Source organism: Somniosus microcephalus, chromosome 2, assembly GCF_052327205.1.
Source record: "Somniosus microcephalus isolate GS21.2 chromosome 2, FLI_Smic_1.0, whole genome shotgun sequence".
Taxonomy (NCBI): domain Eukaryota; kingdom Metazoa; phylum Chordata; class Chondrichthyes; order Squaliformes; family Somniosidae; genus Somniosus; species Somniosus microcephalus.
In genome coordinates, this window is record NC_140988.1 from 18,393,082 (window position 1) to 18,412,295 (window position 19,214).

At 44.5% G+C, this 19,214-nt stretch overlaps 1 protein-coding gene across 1 annotated transcript in view; it reads left to right on the forward strand.

Moving 5' to 3' along the window:
• Positions 1–15,244, forward strand: part of hadh (hydroxyacyl-CoA dehydrogenase) — a 39,346-nt gene extending 24,102 nt beyond the window's left edge. Inside the window, exons 5-8 of the mRNA XM_086007093.1 lie at positions 436–525; positions 2,838–2,910; positions 8,017–8,133; positions 14,732–15,244. Coding sequence (XP_085863219.1) covers positions 436–525; positions 2,838–2,910; positions 8,017–8,133; positions 14,732–14,850 — 399 coding nt within the window. The 3' untranslated portion in view covers positions 14,851–15,244. The remainder of the gene's footprint in view (positions 1–435; positions 526–2,837; positions 2,911–8,016; positions 8,134–14,731) is intronic.
• Positions 15,245–19,214: the final 3,970 nt, after the last annotated feature.

A 19,214-nucleotide genomic window follows, 5' to 3' on the forward strand; every position in this document is an offset into this window, starting at 1 on the left:
CTTTTCTAGAGAAGAGAGCCCCAGCCTGTTCAATCTTTCCTGCATGGATAATTCATTCACCCTTTTCTTGCTGGCTCCATTTTCTGCCCATTCTGGCCACATTGCCTTATTTAGCTCTCACCTTTTCTTGTATCCTATTTCTGTTTCTAATCACCCTCCAGGAATAGGAGAGTTAACCAACCTTACTAGCACTTGTGAAACTAGGTGCAGCTGAAGTTAAGAGCGTTACCAGTTTTTAACCAGTATTACTTTGGCATGTTCAGTTTTTTTTTGCACTGTAAATGGCCTCAAATTTAATTGTTTTGTTAATGTTTTTCTATCAATTGAATCTAGAAAATGCTTGGGTTGCAGTTCCCTGAATGGGTACTTTTTTTAATAATGGGTTTATTATTTTAATGTGACATTTTTGATTTTTCTTTTAATCTTTATGAACAGGTGGTTCAATCTCCAATGACCAGCCAGCAGACATTTGAATCACTAATGAATTTCAGCAAAGCTTTGGGGAAAAAGCCTGTGGCTTGTAAGGTAGGTTATTACTGCCTGCACTAGAACATAATATAAGACCATAAGAAATAGGAGCAGGAGTAGGCCATTTGGCACCTTGAGCCAGCTCTGCCATTCAATATGATCATGGCTGATCTGATCTTGGCCTCAACTCCACTTCCTCGCCCGCTCCCCATAACCCTGGACTCCCTTATCTTTCAAAAATCTGTCTATCTCCACCTTGAATATATTCAGTGACTCCGCCTCCACAGCTCTCCGGGGTAGAGAATTCCAAAGATTCACGACCCTCTGAGAGAAGAGATTCCTCCTCATCTTCATTTTAAATGGGCGACCCCTTATTCTGAAACTATGCCCCCTAGTTCTAGATTCCCCCACGAGGGGAAACACCCTCTCCATCTACCTTGTCGAGCCCCTCAGCATCCTATATCTTTCAATAAGATCACCTCTCGTGCCTTTAAACTTACCTGCTGGATCCAGCTTACCTGTTTCACCCACCCCCTGCGATCGGACACCCCGTTCCCCCCACCCTTCCGATCTCCTCCTCCACAAGCCCTCCAATCTCGCGCTTCCCCCCCCCCCCCCCCGCCCCATCCTTCCAATCTCTAACCCCCGCCTCTGGCCTCCGATCTTCCTTGTGGGCTCCGGAGTCCAATCACCCCCTGCTTCAGCCTCCCCGATGTTACCTGCGGGCTCCGATTTTCTCCCCCCGCCCCCCTCACGCCAATGTTGCCTGAGGACTCTCTTTTACCCCCCCCCCCCCCACCAGCAGGACCCGAGGGAGGCTCGTTCTTCTGGGTTTCCCGACCTTAATCCAGCCCCCTCCCTCCCCACTTCCGAGTTAATATCCAGCCCTTGGAATCTATGGGTGGAACTTTCAACTGCAGCGGGGTATGAAACCGGCGACAGCAGATCAGCCACCCATTATACACCCCGTCTGGTTTTCCTCTCTGTTGAAGTCAATGGAAAGTAAAATCAGTTGTGTGTATAACAGGCTGCTGATCCGCTACTGCCTGTTTTATGCCCCCGCCTCAGTTGAAAATTTAAAATTGGTGAGCATTTAGAAATGACTGGGGTGAAAATCATGCGCGTTGTACAACAGGCAGGTGTTCCGCTGTGCCAGATTACTGCCCAGGCGGTGAAGGTAAAAATGATCCCCATAGTGTGCATGGATGAGAAGAGCCCTTTGACCTATTTTAACTCATCCATCCAGAAAGGCCCTAGATTTCTCCATTTATTTCATCCGTTTCTTGAAATATCCAGGGTATTCCCCTCCACTACCTATCAAAGAAGTTCGATCTGTATCCTTCACTTTTCTATGTGAAGAGCCTCCTGACACTATCAGTCCTATATTTGTCTTTTACTAGTTTGAGCCTGTGTTCCCTTATCCCACTCATAGAAAAATAGGAGCAGGAGTAGGCCATTCGGCCCTTCGAGCCTGCTCCGCCGTTCAATATGATCATGGCTGATCCTCTATCTCAATACCATATTCCCACTCTCTCCCCATACCCCTTGATGCCTTTTGTGTCTAGAAATCTATCTATCTCCTTCTAAATATATTCAGTGGCTTGGCCTCCACAGCCTTCTGTGGTAGAGAATTCCACAGGTTCACCACCCTCTGAGTGAAGAAATTTCTCCTCATCTCAGTCCTAAATGTCCTAGCCCGTATCCTGAGACTGTGACCCCTTGTTCCAGACCCCCCAGCCAGGGGAAACATCCTCCCTGCATCCAGTCTGTCTAGCCCTGTCAGAATTTTATACGTTTCAATGAGATCCCCTCTCATTCTTCTAAACTCTAGTGAATACAGGCCAAGTCGACCCAATCTCTCCTCCTACGACAGTCCTGCCATCCCAGGAATCGGGTTTAAGTTGGCAGTAATTTTCCAGACTTAACCTTTCCATACCGTTTACTATCTCATGTACGTCTATAAGGTCACCTCGCAGTTGTCTCCTTTCAAGGCTGAAAGGCCCAAGTTTCTCCAGTAGTCCTGTGACATTACGCCTCAGCCTCGTGGCTCTTCTTTGAGCTGACTCTAGGGCAGTGTCTCAGTGGCAAGACAGTACAATGGTCTGACCAGCATTCTGTATACTTTGAGCATGATTTCCTCTGACTTTTTTTAGTTATATAGTTCCAATTGTGTTTAATTCCAAGTATAGAATGCAGAATTTGAACTTGCTCATGAAATAAATTCTATATTTGATAGGTCTTGGTTGAGTATTTGGTTTTATGCAATGTATAATTTTAAAATTATTTATCATTTTAATGAGACCCTTATAAGCATGAAAGGAGTTTTAATACTGATTCAGGATTTTATTTAACTTGCTTTTCCCCCATAGGATACCCCTGGATTTATTGTGAACCGGCTTCTTGTGCCGTACATGATGGAAGCCATCCGGCTACATGAGAGAGGTAATTAAAATTTAAACCATGCAGGATTTTTTTTAAACTAGGTATTGGAAAGCGAAGTTTCAAACGAAGTCCTATTTCCCAAAATGAGAATAGCATGCTCTAATTTCCTCCTCCTCCATGTTTTCATTTAGCACAGGTGGTGAAATGTTGCATGCTGCGTAGCTAACATCTGCCAAAGCTTTCCCCTCACTAGGCTAGCGGGTAGTGACATTAAAGCACAATTCAATAGAATTGAGTCCTTGTACAAAGGATCCCACCAGATCCTTAATTTTTGTGAGTACCCATTTGACTTTGGAGTGTTGAGCTATCTCCAGTTTTGTTGCCTTTCAAGATGGCGCTTAGCGATTTTATATTCTCTGCTTTCCCTAGTCCGCTGCCAAATCATCCCTCTGCCCTCGTGTGTTTCTGCAATTAAAACTGAACACTTCTATGGCAGTGATGCATAAGGCAGTAAAAGATTAGCCCTGTTTTTAGGTGTTTTATTAGACTGGCTCAACAAGAACTGAGTGACGGTGTTTTTTACAGACTTTGGTTTTGGCCTCCAGTATCGCTGATGCCTAAACTTTGGCAAGAAGGAAAATGGAATTGCAGCTATCCTTGCCGCTGTGATCGAGACAGTTTGGTTTTATAGAACTTTGCTAAAATTTCTGAGCCCTTCCTAGAGGCTGAAGTGGCTTTCCTTTTGAACTATCTGTAGTTTGACTTTATATTGAAAGTAAAAAGCATCGCTGTTGAGTTTATTTCTTTGCCCACCCCAGCAGTTTAAAAATAAAATCACTATGCAACAGGGCTGGTCATATTCTGCCTTTGGTGAGTACGTTTTTTGCCAGAGCAAAGCTTCAACCGGAGTGTGTGATCTAAGGAGAGGGCGACTTCATGAGACTTGAGGTCAGGCAGAGTATACTTTGGAAAGGTTGTCTGAAGGAAGGGCGAGAAACTGAAAAATAAGTTTGACAGACGATAAGGGAAAATTTCAGCTTGACCATTGAACTGAGGAGAAACTGGGTGGAACAGTGATTCTTAGTTCTGTTAACATCCAATGAAGAGATTTGCGATCAATTAAATCAAAGATGGTTTGGGGAGGAGGGACACATGTTTGTTAGGGACTGTCCTAATTTTAGATGGCTGTACAAGATAAGTTACTTTATAATATCTATGCACAATAATGATGTCATACCCAAACAGTCAGGGGGAGATAGAAGAACAGATATGTAGGCAAATCTCAGAGAAGTGTAGAAATAAAAAGGTAATAATAGTAGGGGATTTCAACTTCCCCAATATTAACTGGGATAGTCAGAGTGTGAAAGGCTTGGAGGGTGCAGAATTCTAAAAGTGCATACAGGAGAGCTTTTTGAGCCAGCATGTAGAAAGTCCTACAAGAGAGGGAGCGGTACTGGACCTAATTCTAGGGAATGTAGCCGGGCAAGTGGTAGAAGTGTCAGTCGGAGTGACCATAATTCGGTGAGATTTAAGGTAGTCATGGAAAAGGACAAAGGTGGACCGGAAATAAAGGTTCTAAATTGGGGGAAGGCCGATTTTAATATGATGAGGCAGGATCTGGCCAAAGTGGACTGGGATCAGCTACTTGTAGGAAAATCCACATCAGAGCAGTGGGAGTCATTCAGAAAGGAAATAGAGAGAGAGTACAGCGCCAACATGTTCTCGTAAAGGTCAAGGGTGGGACCAACAAGTCCAGGGAACCCTGGCTGTCCAGGGATATTAGGCAAAAAAGGGAGACTTTTGGCAGATACAAAGGACTAAAAACAGTGGAAGCCCTAGAGGAGTATAGAAAGTGCAGGGGGGGTACTTAAAAAAAAAAAAAAAAAAAAAACAATGAGGAGAGCGAAGAGGGGGCATGAAAAAACACTGGCGGGCAAAATAAAGGAAAATCCCAAGATGTTTTATGAGTACATTAAGGGCAAGAGGATAACCAGGGAAAGAGTAGGGACCAAAGTGGCAATCTGTGTGTAGAGCCGGAAGATGTAGGTGAAGTTTTAAATGAATATTTTGCATCTGTGTTCACTATGGAGAAGGACGATATAAGCATAGAAATCAGGCAGGGGGGATTGTGATATACTTGAACAAATTAGCATTGAGAGGGAGGAGGTACTAGCGGTTTTAGCGGGCTTAAAATTGGATAAATCCCCAGGCCCAGACGAGATGTATCCCAGGCTGCTGTGTGAGGCAAGAGAGGAGATTGCAGGGGCTCTGACACAAATTTTCAGAACCTCTCTGGCCACAGGGGAGGTGCCAGAGTACTGGAGGACAGCTAACGTAGTACCATTATTCAAGAAGGGTAGTAGGGATAAACCAGGGAATTACAGGCCAGTGAGCTTAACATCAGTGGTAGGGAAATTATTGGAAAAAATTCTGAGGGACAAAATTAGTCTCCACTTGGAGACGCAAAGATTAATCAAGGATAGTCAGCATGGCTTTGTCAGGGGGAGATCATGTCTAACTAATTTGATTGAATTTTTCAAGGGGGTGACTAGGTGTGTGGATGAGGGTAGTGCAGTTGATGTAGTCTACATGGACTTCAGTAAGGCTTTTGACAAAGTCTCGCATGGGAGACTTGTCAAGAAGGTAAGAGCCCATGGGATCCAGGGCAATTTGGCACATTGGATCCAAAATTGGCTTAGTGGCAGGAGGCAGAGAGTGATGGTCGAAGGTTGTTTTTGTGACTGGAAGCCTGTGTCCAGTGGTGTACCACAGGGATCGATGCTGGGTCCCTTGCTGTTTGTAGTGTACATTAATGATTTAGATATGAATGTAGGAGATATGATCAATAAGTTCACAGATGACACAAAAATTGGTGGGGTAGTAAATAGCAAGGAGGGAAGCCTCGGGCTACAGGACGATATAGACGGGTTGGTCAGATGGGCAGAACAGTGGCAAATGGAATTTTAACCTGAAAAGTGTGAGGTGATGCATTTTGGGAGAACTAACAAGGCAAGGGAATACACAATGAATGGTAGGACCCTAGGAAGGACAGAGGATCAGAGGGACCTTGGTGTGCATGTACATAGATCCCTGAAGGCAGCAGGACAGGTAGATAAGGTGGTTAAGAAGGCATATGGGATACTTGCCTTCGTTAGCCGAGGCATAGAATATAAGAGCAGGGAGGTTATGATGGAGCTGTACAAAACACTAGTTAGGCCACAGCTGGAATACTGTGTGCCGTTCTGGCCGCCACACTATAGGAAGGATGTGATTGCTTTGGAGAGGGTGCAGAGAAGATTCACCAGGATGTTACCTGGGCTGGAGCGTTTCAGCTATGAGGAGAGACTGGACAGGCTGGGGTTGTTTTCCTTAGAGCAGAGAAGGCTGAGGGGGGACCTGCTTGAGGTGTACAAAATTATGAGGGGCATAGATAGGGTAGATAGAAAGGAACTTTTCCCCTTAGTAGAGGGGTCAATGACCAGGTGGCATAGTTTCAAGGTAAGGGGCAGGAGGTTTAGAGGGGATTTGAGGAAAAACTTTTTCACCCAGAGGGTGGTTGGAATCTGGAACTCACTGCCTGAAAGGGTGGTAGAGGCAGGAACCCTCAACATTCAAGAAGCATTTAGATGAGCACTTGAAACGCCATAGCATACAAGGCTACGGACCAAGTGCTGGAAAATGGGATTAGAATAGACAGGGCTTGATGGCCAGCGCAGACACGATGGGCCGAAGGGCCTCTTTCTGTGCTGTATAACTCTGTGACTCTATGTATGATGTCATGTGTAAATTGTGGGACAGCGGAAATAGAAAGAAAGAGACAAACACTACCTCCCACTTTCAAAAGGTATCGAGAAACTCTGCAGAGTATAAAGCTCTGGTTAGACCGCATCTGGAGTACTGTGTTCAGTTCTGGCCAGCACACCTCAGGAAGGATATATCGCCAGAATGATACCAGGGCTAAAAGGGTTGAACTACGAGACCAGGCTGTAGGGACTAGACTTGCATTCCCTTGAGTATATAGGGTTATTTAACTGAGGTAACTGTGTAAGATGATGTGATAGGGTAGATAAAGAGAAACGATTTCCTCTGATGGGGAGTCCAGAACAAAGGAGCACAATCTTAAAATGAGAGCTAAGCCATTCAGGGGTAATGTCAGGAAACACGTCTTCACACAAAGGGTAGTGTAAATCTGGAAAACTCTCCCAAAAAGCTGTTGAAAATGTCAAAATTGTGATTGATAGATCTTTGTTAGGTAAGGGTATTAAGGGATATGGAACCAAGGCGGGTAAATGGAGTTACGATACTGATCAGCCATAATCTAATTGAATAGTGGAACAGGCTCAAGGGACTGAATGGCCTAATCCCGTTCCTGTGTTCCTATGAAGCATAATGGAGGGTAATTCGGTGCTACATTCAGAGCTTTCGTGGGTTGCATTATTGAAATGCCTAGACTCTCAAGCAGAACAGAAATGTATCTATCAGATAATGGTGATTGGGCATATGTTTCTAACTCTTCAAAAAAGTTACTGGGCCAGATGCCCGTGGATGCTATACCAGTGAAGTGTACTTTTTTCAGTCATTAAATGATTAAATGCTGAGTTAAAATGTTTGATTAAATAATAGGTTGCTGTCTCTGAGATAAATTGGGTGTTATTCCTAAAATGAAAAGAAACGCCAGGCTTTTCTTGGGTTGAGCCTTGTGTGGGGGGGAAAAAAAAGAATATATGTAGTGCTGTATTATTTTGTTTAGAGTGCTGATGATCAGATCCCATTTGGCTTTGATATTCTGTTACTGGGCATCTGTGAGATCAAAGTAGCAATTGGGTTGTAATCAGCAGTAACTCTGACATTGGAAGGGTTTTACCTCACTGTAGAAAATAGTAGCGAGCATGAAACTGCAAAGCTTTGACCAAAATAATGCCTCTTTAATGGTTCCAGAATGTTCTGCGTCTTGTTCTGTTTTATATTCTGAGTTAATTTGGTGGAGCTTTTTATGCCTACAAAATGCAACAGAACAATCTTTCCATTGGTATGCTTTGAGTAAAAATCTGATGAATTTTATGTATCACTCTTTCTGCTTGTATCTTTTTACTGTGCACTCCCTTTAGCAGTTTATTGGGTTTATTTTACTTAAAAAGATGGAGACTATTTTGATGTTTTTCCAAGGTCATGGATCAAAGGAAGACATTGACGTGGCAATGAAGCTGGGTGCAGGATATCCTATGGGTCCTTTCGAATTATTGGATTATGTTGGACTTGACACCAGCAAGTTTATTATTGATGGTATGTAAAATGAAATCTTTCTTTACATATGTGGCCTTTGTCTGTAATGGATACAATTTAGCTATTTTAAAAAAAAGAATCCTCCATTGGCGTTTAGCCTCTGCACGACTATGTTTAGAGATTTTGTCATGGCCACAGTTGGCCTCTGCGTGACTTTAGTTAGTGATGTGATTGACTGGTGAAGTGCTGGAGGGTGGGGGCAGCCGGATAAAAGTGACAACGAGAAAGAAGAGCAGTCAGTCAGGCAGGTAAACGATTGGGGAAGACATTGGGGGGAATTTTTCGGGGTGTCAGCAGGCACATTTGGTGGCGGGTCGGGTAGGAATTTTTTTTCCGGAGCGGGTAGGGAACCCGCTCTTGACCTGCCACCACGCTGTTTCCCAGATGTTGGGTCTGTCATCGCTTAACAGACCCAACACCAAGTGGCGGGGGAGGCAATTTAGATGATTAAGAGCTTGTTAATAAGCACTTAAAAACTATTTTAAGCTCACATTTAAATTTTACAAGTTCGCTCACGGGTTCCCCACTGCTCGGGGATCACATCAGTTAAGCAGGTCGGGAGTTGTGTCACCATGATATCATTTCTTTACTTGATAGCTGCAAATGTGCTATAAAAGCTCCCAAATCATAGCTGTTCACTTTCCAAGGTCGGAAGCTGTTGCTTACTGCAGCTGGAAGACAGATTGAGCTTTATTCAGGTTGCAAGTGTTTGCAGCAAACTCTGTATCCAATGTCACCTCATTGGAACAACCTCTCTCACCATTGACCGATCGTTTCTGTCATCTCCACTTCACCTGCCATCTATTACGTCAGCATCGTTGCCCTTCAAACTATCTCACTTTGGTCCTCAGAATCCCACCACGATCAGCCCCAACACCAGCAGCACCAGGCACACCAGCAGACCCAACAACAACATCAACCATCTCCACAATCACCTGATGCTGCACAGGACACAGGGCATCAGCACCCGACCACATTGCTGGCCAGGAGGCCAGGGATGGCCTCACCATAGCCAGATTTACTTCACTTGATGTTGTACACCCATATGGCTGCCACATGATGCGCCTGGTTGGCACCACCCCACACCAACACCATAAGGCATCAGTACAATGCCCAAGCCATTCCTTTCACACTCCTCACCATTGCGGGGGGTATCGTTATGTCTCACCATTCACTGCAACTCACTAAGTCACTTCCAAAGGTGCACACAGATCTGTCCAAGAATGCAAAGTGCTGAAAATAAAGATTTCAATGTTTGACAGCACATTAACAGAAACTTCACATGAACATTGGCTAAAACACCCAAGTGCCTACCCTTGTGTGTTGTTAGTTGTTATGATTGGACTAGGATGAGGGTGAGTGTGAGGGGTGGCTAGTGAGATGGGGAAGTGATAATGTAACTAGAGAGGGTGGGTGGAGGTGCAAGGTAAGTTGGTGTGAGTAAAGATTTGCAGGAGTAGGGTAGGGAAGGCAGAGTGATGGGGATGTGATGAGTGGCACAGCAGGATGAGGTTGAGTGTGGCTTTGCAGTAACGTTTCGTGATCTACTGGGATCATTGAAAGGTTGGCGCCACTGCAGCCTGATCCTCCTAACTAATTCCCTGCTTGTGCCCTCCTGTGCAATGTGCAACCAGGCTGCGTTGATCTGGGGAGGTCTCCTCCGCCCATTGGAAGGGAAGAGAACCTCCCTGCGAGCTGTGACTCCTCCATAAGCATATGGAGGGAGTCATGGTAGAGCCTGGATGCGGCCATGCATCTCTGCGGTGATTGGCAGTGTTCGCAGCACCTCAATGCTGTAGAACAGTGACCGCACAACTGTCAAATTCAATTTGTGAATGGTCCCTTTAAGAAAACTGGCTGATGACGTGACATCATCAGACCTGCTTCCATCAATTGGCTGGGAAACGCACTGGGTGGGCTTAACAAGCCCAATCAACGTAAGATCACTTTGGACAGGGGCTGGAGCCAGCAGCGGGGTCACAACCCGCCACCGACCCTGGCTGCACCGGACCCGCCGAGGTTGGGGAAATCGCAGCCATTGAGAGGAGGCCAGGGCCAAAGTGTGGAAGGCCAGCACAACACAAGGCACAGATCACCACCTGCACAGGTGGCTACTGTTTCTAGCGCTGAAGCGGTCTTGAACCACTTGAGAGAGATGCTTGACATGCCTACCAAAGAGGACTTTGAGGCTATGTGATAGCTGCTGACAAGGTGGTTAACAGCAAGCTGCTGTCGGACTCTTGGAACAGTTTTGTAGATGTAGTGACAGAGTGTGACTATGAACACAGCAAACCTGCAGTCAAGCCAACCTGGAAAATAAATAAACCTGGAAATTGCATCTCTCCCTGTAATATGGCAATCACATTACATCATGAGCTGGCTACCCTTGTCAACCTTATGCTGAGAGGCGAGCCTTAAAGTGGGGGGGTGGGAAGATGGGGGGGAAAGTGCTTCTTTCATCTTATTTGACAGTTTGATTTCTTGTTTGATAAAATCTTGTTCAGTTGTTCTGTTTCCTGTTGAGTGAAAAATTGTACATTTTGTCCAAAAAAATTCAAGAGCCCATTTTGTATTAAAGTTTGTTTTAATAGTGTACAGGTTAAATCTAGTGCTAATACAATATCCTCTCTGAAACACACCTTTTTATTGAATATATCATGTTCCAAGTACTAAGTACAATGCTTATTGTAATGTACTATGGAAACTGACCAAAAATTCTGATATATTGAAAACCTGTGACAAATTCACTAACGGCAACACCTGTTGTTAGAAACCGGTTCGACTGCACTTGGTTTTGGTGAGAGAACGTACGTAAGAAAGTTCAGTGTCTGAACTTTGGAAGGATCCCAAATTAGCCAGTCTGCTCGTATTCAATCTTGACAGCACATTAGTGGTGATGCTCACATATCTGCATATAATTTCACAGTCCCATTTTTGATCTCTATCTAAATGAAGTAATGGTGTAGCTGTCCCATTAAATGCAAGATTGATTGGAAACCATCTTTTTTGTTGCCTAGCCTATTGTGTGTAAGTGTATGTTGATCTTGGTGTATCTTTATAATGCATTTTAATCTTTCTTACAAATATTATTAACTGTTCATTTGCATCATTAAAAGGGCATTTCAAAATTAGGGCACTGGGTTGGAGCACTGTGCTGTCACCTGTTTGACTTGGATGCTTTTTTTTTGCAATTTTTGTCAAGAGTGATAAAACGTTTTGTTCTGGAATTCCTGGTCGATTCACGAACTGCAGCTAGATGGCGAACGTGCAAGTGACCTTTTTCCCAGGCTGGCTCCAATGCTGCAACCATGAGACATGCAGCAGCCTGAATGGGATTTGCAGGTTTTCTTTCCCGGCCTGTGGAGGCACCTGGGCTCCCCTTGAAGTAACCCCATACCAGAAATGCGGTGATTACAAGGTCCGCAGCAAGAGGGAGCAAAACCTTTCTCCCACTGTCTTGACACTACACTTCTATGCTTCCAAGCACTGTGTACCTCTGAATCACTTTTTGCAGGACCTCCAATGCTGATCTAACATGATATTCATACTTTTAAAATCTGATGTACAGGGTGTACTATCATGTAAGGTTTGATGACCTGGGAATGTATCTTCTGCAGTGTTTATCTGGTCCGATTTTAAAAGTCACGAGAGCGGTTTTTATTCTAGTTTTAATTCTACCAATTGGCCGTCAATTAAATAATTAATTACAATCAGTATTAAACTGATCTGCATACAGTTGAAGTTGCTATTGCTTTTAAAGTTATTGGTCCGGATTTTGTGGGGCCTGCATACGTCGCCGTAAGCCCTCAGAATGGCTTGCGCGAAAACCCGGAACTTGCGATCTGTCAAGTTTCTCCTTGGCACATTGTCCACATGCGCCCCAAAAACACTTTTGCTTACGCAGAGTAGGGCTATTTGCCCTGCGATTGCCCACGAAACCCTTACGCCTGGTAAAAGCAAGCATAAAGCCTGCTTTTACCAGCGTAAGGGTTAAAATAAGTGTAAAATTTAATTTTTTTTAGTGATTAAAACATACAAAAACATTTAAAATTAGTTCGTGTAAATTTTGGGCCGGAATAAAATACTTTTATTATTTTTCAAAAATTACATTTTGATTTTAAATGCTTAATCAAAGGGACTTTTAATTCATTTTAAACATGGGAATATTTATTCTTATTAGAATTGTGTTAATTATTTATTTATTTGGGGATTTCTCATAAGCTTATAGGGATTCCGTTTGTAAATGGAATCCCCAGACGCTTATGAGGAATCCCCCTTTCTAATTGGTTGGCCTGGCACACGTGATCCCGGGGACACTTCCGAACCGCCTGCGTCCCTGGGATCCGTGGGCCTTTACGCAGGCCTGAAGCTCCGGAGCCTCCAGGTACTTTCGTATTTTGTTTTCGGGGTCGGAGGCGTGCTCCAGAGGTACACCTCCGACCACAATTTTCAGGCTCTTGATTTGAAATCATCCAAATGTTATTCCCGTAACCATTCTATTACAATAAAAAGTGCAGTGCTAAAGGAGTGAGCAATAGGTGGTGCTGTGGTAAAGCATGAATCCTTTTGATAAACATTTGCACTCATCAGGCCTTGTATACTCTGGAGTGCTAAGTTAGTAGGTTATGAATGCTGGATAATATAGCAGCTTTGTATTTAATGATTATAATGCCAGCCTTGGTAAAAAGGTCTTCATTTCCATTAATTTCTGTTAATATGACAGCATATTGAACCAATTTTGAGAAAGGGAGGAAAGGGACTTGGTTTTGTTAAGGCAAGTGGTTTTGGGCTAAGCTTCCTGCAAATTAAGTGTCTGGTTCAGCCTACTGCTTTCAATAGTAAACCTGACATTACATCATCTCTTAAGTACTGAATCTTGACTTAACCCAATAAATACAGCTGAAAATCCCATTCAGGGTGGGACCTCTTCAGTGGCTGTTGGGTTAATCTCCTTGCAATTACTGATTTTTTAAAAATTTCCATTCCTCTCCACTTACTGCTGACTCTTGTTGAGCTTTGCTTCCACCGGTTCTGGCTTTCCAGGGTTGGGTGGCTCCAGATTAGCTGCCAGGCCAGTCTGACGTGCCAGCCCCCACTGCAGTGAAAGGATCTTTTCCAGGATGCTCACACCCCTCTGTTGATAACATTGTTCACCTGGAGCAGCTGAGGAGGGGGTGACCTAAAGTGATGAGTTTCCAGGTGTTTACAAATTCAACAGTATTTTATATTGGGTAACAATCTTCAGACCGATTTGGAGGAGAGAGGGATACTTTGAACACAAGTGCTCTCCCTGGACTTTCCTACCCCATTGAAGCATTGTACAGGAAACTCTTTTTTATCCGGGACCGGCGTGGTGCCGGTTTATCAAAAAGTCCGGATTACAGAGAGGTATAGTAAAAGGTACGAGAGCCCCGTACACGGCCACAGATCCAGGCGTCCCTGTTACATAGCAACAGGTGCAGGAACCCCAGCCACAGACCAAGCGTCCCTGTTGCATAGCAACAGGTGCAGGAACCCCGGTTACACGGCCACAGATCCAGGAATGGCCACTAATATGAAGTAAAACTTACCTGAACCTATTCCTGAATTTTGCCGGTTAACAGGGATTTCCGGTTATTTAGGTGCCGGTAAATCGAGAGTTTCCTGTAGTTGTATAAAGCAGGGTGCTGAGAAAGCTACAGGCATCCAAGAGGTGGGATATGGGATGAAGCTCATGATTCCCACATGATGACTTAACCTCTCTGTGCCATAGTGGGTAAATGATTGAAAATCAAGGGAGAGTCATCAAAGCCACACTTTCCCCTCAACAATTTGCATTTATACAGCGTCTACAACATAGGAAAATGAACCAAAGTGCCTCACAGAAGTAAATACAACAGGCTGCAGAAGGAACTGGAGACCTGGGAGTAGGTAATTTCCTTATGTCATGAAGAAAGCTAGCAGCATGTAGTGATTATTAGTGCTACATAGCTTAAAATCCTATTAATACTTTAAACCATTAAACAGTATTCTGACCAAACAGTTGAAAACCCCATAAATGTTAAAATGCTAATTTATGACAGATACCTGCATCTGCCACCAATTACAGCATTGTTTTAACTGGCAACTGTGGGCTAAATACTGGTAAATATTCACACCATATTGCTCAGCAGTCTCCTTGGCATCTTGTTGTTGAATTAAATGATATCCTGTGTGGGGGGGGGGGGGGTGGGGTGGAGACGTATATTTATATATTCATCTCATAATGAAGTGTCTTGGAATTACGGCTGTGGATATGTGCAAGTTGCCCACTGTGAGCGCTAATTGGACTTGTGCCCCACTGTCACGGTGCTAACTGGGTTACAGCCATCAACGCCCAAATCAAGGAAACCGTGCACATGTCAGATGAGTTTTTATGTAAAGTTGGGAAATAACCTGATGGGTTAAAACTAAATTGTGTCCTGATGTACTTTTTACGTCCTGATTTAGTCTGTTGTGCAGCTTGCGCAGTCAGAACTTTCAAGAATGACTTGTGTTTTTTTGCCTTCCCTCAACTACACAAAAAGAAAGTGTTTTTAACCATGTCCTTTCACTGACCACAGCCATTTTTCCTTCTTAGGGTGGCATAAGGCGGATCCAGACAACCCCCTGTTTACCCCCAGCGCTCTGTTAAATAAACTGGTGGATGAAGGAAAGCTGGGTAAAAAGACAGGTGAAGGCTTCTACAAGTATTCCTAGAAGGCGAGGAGTCTTGCTGCTGCACTTATCTACACAAAATCGTGCTAGCTGTCAGACTGTTGCCTCGGTTAGAACTTCTGCTCTGGCACTTACTTGATACAGTACACTGTAATATCAGTACAATGTAATATTTTCAAAATATTAATGTGGCTACAAACTGGATAATGCTGACCCAGCCTGGTGCAGTGATTGAGGTGTGTAATCTGTAAAACTTTTTAATTTGTTAAATTAATTGCTTCTGCGCACAGAGGTGCCTTAAACATTATTACACAGACAAATAAACCTTTGTTCTTCCTATTGATGCACTTGAAATGATCTTGGGCTTTGAATTTGTAAGATCTTTTTTCACTTTTCAAAGTGTCAATAAAATGCAACGTGAATTGCATAATTCAGATCCCGTTTATAATTAGTTTGTATTATTTCTATTTACTGTACTTTGTATGTTGCCCAATTCCTGTGCGTCACTTAATTTCTAAGTTAAAGAAAAACTTATGACTGACAACCCGCCCCCCCCCCCCACCCCGGGCTTCATTTCTCCACTGCCAACCATCTCTTTAAACCCCTCTCCCCTGTCCCCTCCACAAGTGCGAGGAGCTCATGCACTTCTTTGTCACTAAGATTGAGACCATCTGTTCTGCTGCCTCTGCTATTTCGTTGCAATTCCTTTGCCTTCCAAGCCGAGCCTCACTCCAGGTTCCCCCAGTCTTGGTCCTGAACCCACATTTCTCACTAGTTTCTCTCCTCCCATCTCCCCTTCTGCCTTCTCTGAGTTCACCTGATCCATGACACCTACCTGCTGTTTCCTTCATCCTATTCTCACTAAACTGCTAACCAACCAAATTCCTTTCCTGCCCCCATGTATACAAATGATTCGCTCTCTGCAGGTCCTGTCTGTGTCCCTTTTCAAAACTACTGTCATCACCTCCTCAAAAAAAAAAAACCTACCCCTCTCCTTGCAAACAACCACCAATCTCCAACCTCCCTTTCCCCTCAAGTCCTTGAATGTGTTATCGCCTCCCAAATCCATGCTCATCTTTCCTGCATCTCCCTGTTCGAATCTCTAAACAAGTTTCCACCTTGCCACAACACCGAAATGGCCCTTACCAAAGTTGCGCATGATGCCCTCTGATTGTGACTGTAGTGCATTATCCCTCTTCATCTTCCTTGGCCTCCCTGCAGCCTTTTACACAGTCAACCAAATAATTCTCCTCAAACGTCTCTGCTCTGTTCAGCTTACTGGAATTGTCCTTGCTTGATTCCGCTTATACTAATCCAATCATAGCCAGAGCATCTCCATCTTCTTCTTGGGCCCACAAAAAATAATCTGGGCCGCTGCCACCATGGAACCCCCGGCCTCCACGATAGCAAGTGCCACATGTGGCTTCCTCCCATCTTCTATAAAGTACTAAAGATGTGCCGTTGCAAGTTTGTTTTTCCCCAGGTTCTTTGCTCTGTGTGTCGGACCAATAAAGTTTCTCTGTAGGATTAGCTTGGATTAGACTGACACTAGAGTATCGAACAGTGTACTAATTGATCTGGGATGCCTGGGGTTATTGGGGGCGATCTTCCTCGTATACTTTAGGTGCTAAAGAGCCTCTGAAGTGGCCAAGGTGGGGTCTTTAGCCCACCTTTAGTGCAAGAAGCCATCTTGGTAAAGGAGTTAAATTAAATATTGGGAAGACCGAAGCCATTGTCTTTGAACTCCACCACAAACTCCGTTCCCTAGCATCTGTCTGAGGCGGAATCAGACTGTTCGCAACCTTGGTGTCATATTTGACCCTGAAATGAGCTTCGGACCACATATCCGCACCATAACTAAGACCGCCTATTTCCACCTCCGTAACATCACCCGTCTCCGTCCTGCCTCAGCTCATCTGCTGCTGAAACCCTCATCCATGCCTTTGTTACCTCTAGTGTTGACTATTCCAATGCACTGCTGACTGGCCTCCCACGTTCTACCCTACGTAAATTTGAGGTCATCCAAAACTCGGCTGCCCGTGTCCTAACTCACACCAAGTCCCGCTCACCCATCACCCTTGTGCTCACTGACCAACATTGGCTCCCGGTTAAGCAATGCCTCGATTTTAAATTCTCATTCTGGTTTTCAAATCCTTCCATGGCCTCGCCCCTCCCTATCTCTGTAATCTCCTCCAGCCCTCACCCCGAGATATCTGCACTCATCTAATTCTGCCCCCTCAAGCATCCCTGATTTTAATTGCTCAACCATTGGTGGCTGTGCTTTCAGCTGCCTAGGCCCTGAGCTCTGGAATACCCTCCCTAAACTTCCCTGCCTCTCTAGCTCTCTTTCCTCCTTTTAAGACGCTGCTTAAAACCTACCTCTTTGACCAAGCTTTTGATCATCTGCCCTAATTTCTCCTTATGTGGCTCGGTGTCAAATTTGTTGTCTTATAATACTCCTGTGAAGCGCCTTGGGACGTTTTACTACGTTAAAGGTGCTATATAAATACAAGTTGTTGTTGTGTTAAAATGCGCGCCAGGAAGGGCCACCACCAGAGGATCGTTAAGGCCCTGATTGCCAATAAATTGCCTGCTCGTGCTCATTAAAGAGGTTGCATGCCATTTTGGTGACAAGTGCTTCAATGAATGACCTCTCCTAACAGCGACCAGCTGAACAGAAGTAAACAAATTGTTGCTGATGATTTCTAGCGCTACTTAAAGCCATGCTCAGCTTTCACTCTTCACTTGTTACTGGAGATAGACTGCTTTAGAAGAGGACTCTTGAGACACGTCGGAAGACTTTCTGGGACACTTTGTCAAGACTTCACCAACACTATCAACATTTTTCCCAGAAATTCTCTGAGGACTTAGTTAGTGCTGTGCTACCCTACCTTATTGGAGACCTTATAGGAGTCACCAGAAGAAAAATCATAGAAATTTACTGCCCAAAAGGAGGCCATTTGGCCCATCGTGTCTGTGCTAGCTGAAAAAGAGCTATCCAGCCTAATCCCACTTTCCAGCTCCTGGTCCAGAGTCTTGTAGGTTATGGCACTTCAAATGCGTATCCCAGTACTTTTTAAATGCGATGAGGGTTTCTACCTTGACCACCCTTTCAGGCAATGAGTAATGGTTTGTTCAGCCTACTCAACCATTGGGTGCACATTTAGTTCCCACAGAGACCATCTCACCCACTCCATCTGCTGCCTGTTAATTAAGGATGCTTCAGTCAAGTCTACCTTCAATGCACTAGATGGTGATCGATTCGTACGTGTGAAAGAGTTGCTCATTAAAGTTTAGCTGGTGGCTTCCTTAGTTTCGGGTATAGAAACTGCAACAGAACCCTTCAGTAGATAAACAAGCAGAAGGACTAAGCAGGAGTTGAAAGGGCGTGCTTGGTCATGGAGATCTTGCTGGGGGTCCTCTTGGTCTGGAGGAGGAAAGGGAGGAGGAGATGAGGGCAGGCAGAGCAGCATCAGCTGCTGCAGGAGAGAGGGACAGGAGGGTAAGGTGGCGTCCTTACCCCCCTGAGGCTATAGGACATCCCTCCTCCACCAGGCCCTCCAGTACTGCGCCAGAGAAGCTGTGCGCCCTCTCCCTCGGTCCCTGAGCCATCCTGAAACATTCCGTTGTGTGTTAGCCAGCGCACTCCACACCTTCAGAGGAATTGGATGTGTGGAGGTTACATATACCACACCACGAAAATTGCTTCTAAACAGCGCTTGAGTGCTAAACCCGCAGGTGTCTGTTTCAGCACCTCCGGCCACATTTAACGTTTAAATTATGGTAATCATCAGTTAGCCCCAAAATTGTGGACTAACACCAGACTTTCAAACAGGCTTGTCTTACTAAAACAGCACCTGCTTAGCGCCTCCTTTCACCAAAATAACCCTCTTTGTATTTTCGTTCCAGGAATCTAAAGTATCAACCGTTCATCACCAGTTAACAAACTTCCAGAAATTATCATACAAGGTGGCCATTTCTAAGATGAGCATACACAAAAGAAAAGGCTGTGCCCTTTATTGTAATATAGTAATGACTAGTCTCTTTTAATTGTTATGTAGAGACCAACTAAAGCAGACAAAGTAACTAACATACTCGGAGGCTAAAGCACAAATTGGAATTATATACTCCAAAATGATTGTTTGCAAGGCGTTTGGCGCATGCGTGCCTTTTTGGTACTGCGCATGCGCGCGTATAATCCGGCCGCGCATGCGCGGTGCGATATATGAGGAGGCCGGAAGTAGAGCCGAACCACATTGCCGAGCCTGAGCCTTCGACAGGGGTTTGAGGCTAACTTTCCAAAATCAATAACCATACTAAAGGCGCCTCCAGGACTTTTACCTAGAATATCGCTGTGATTAACTACACGAACATTTTCGGGGCCTAGGGAGAGAGAGGGGCAAAGA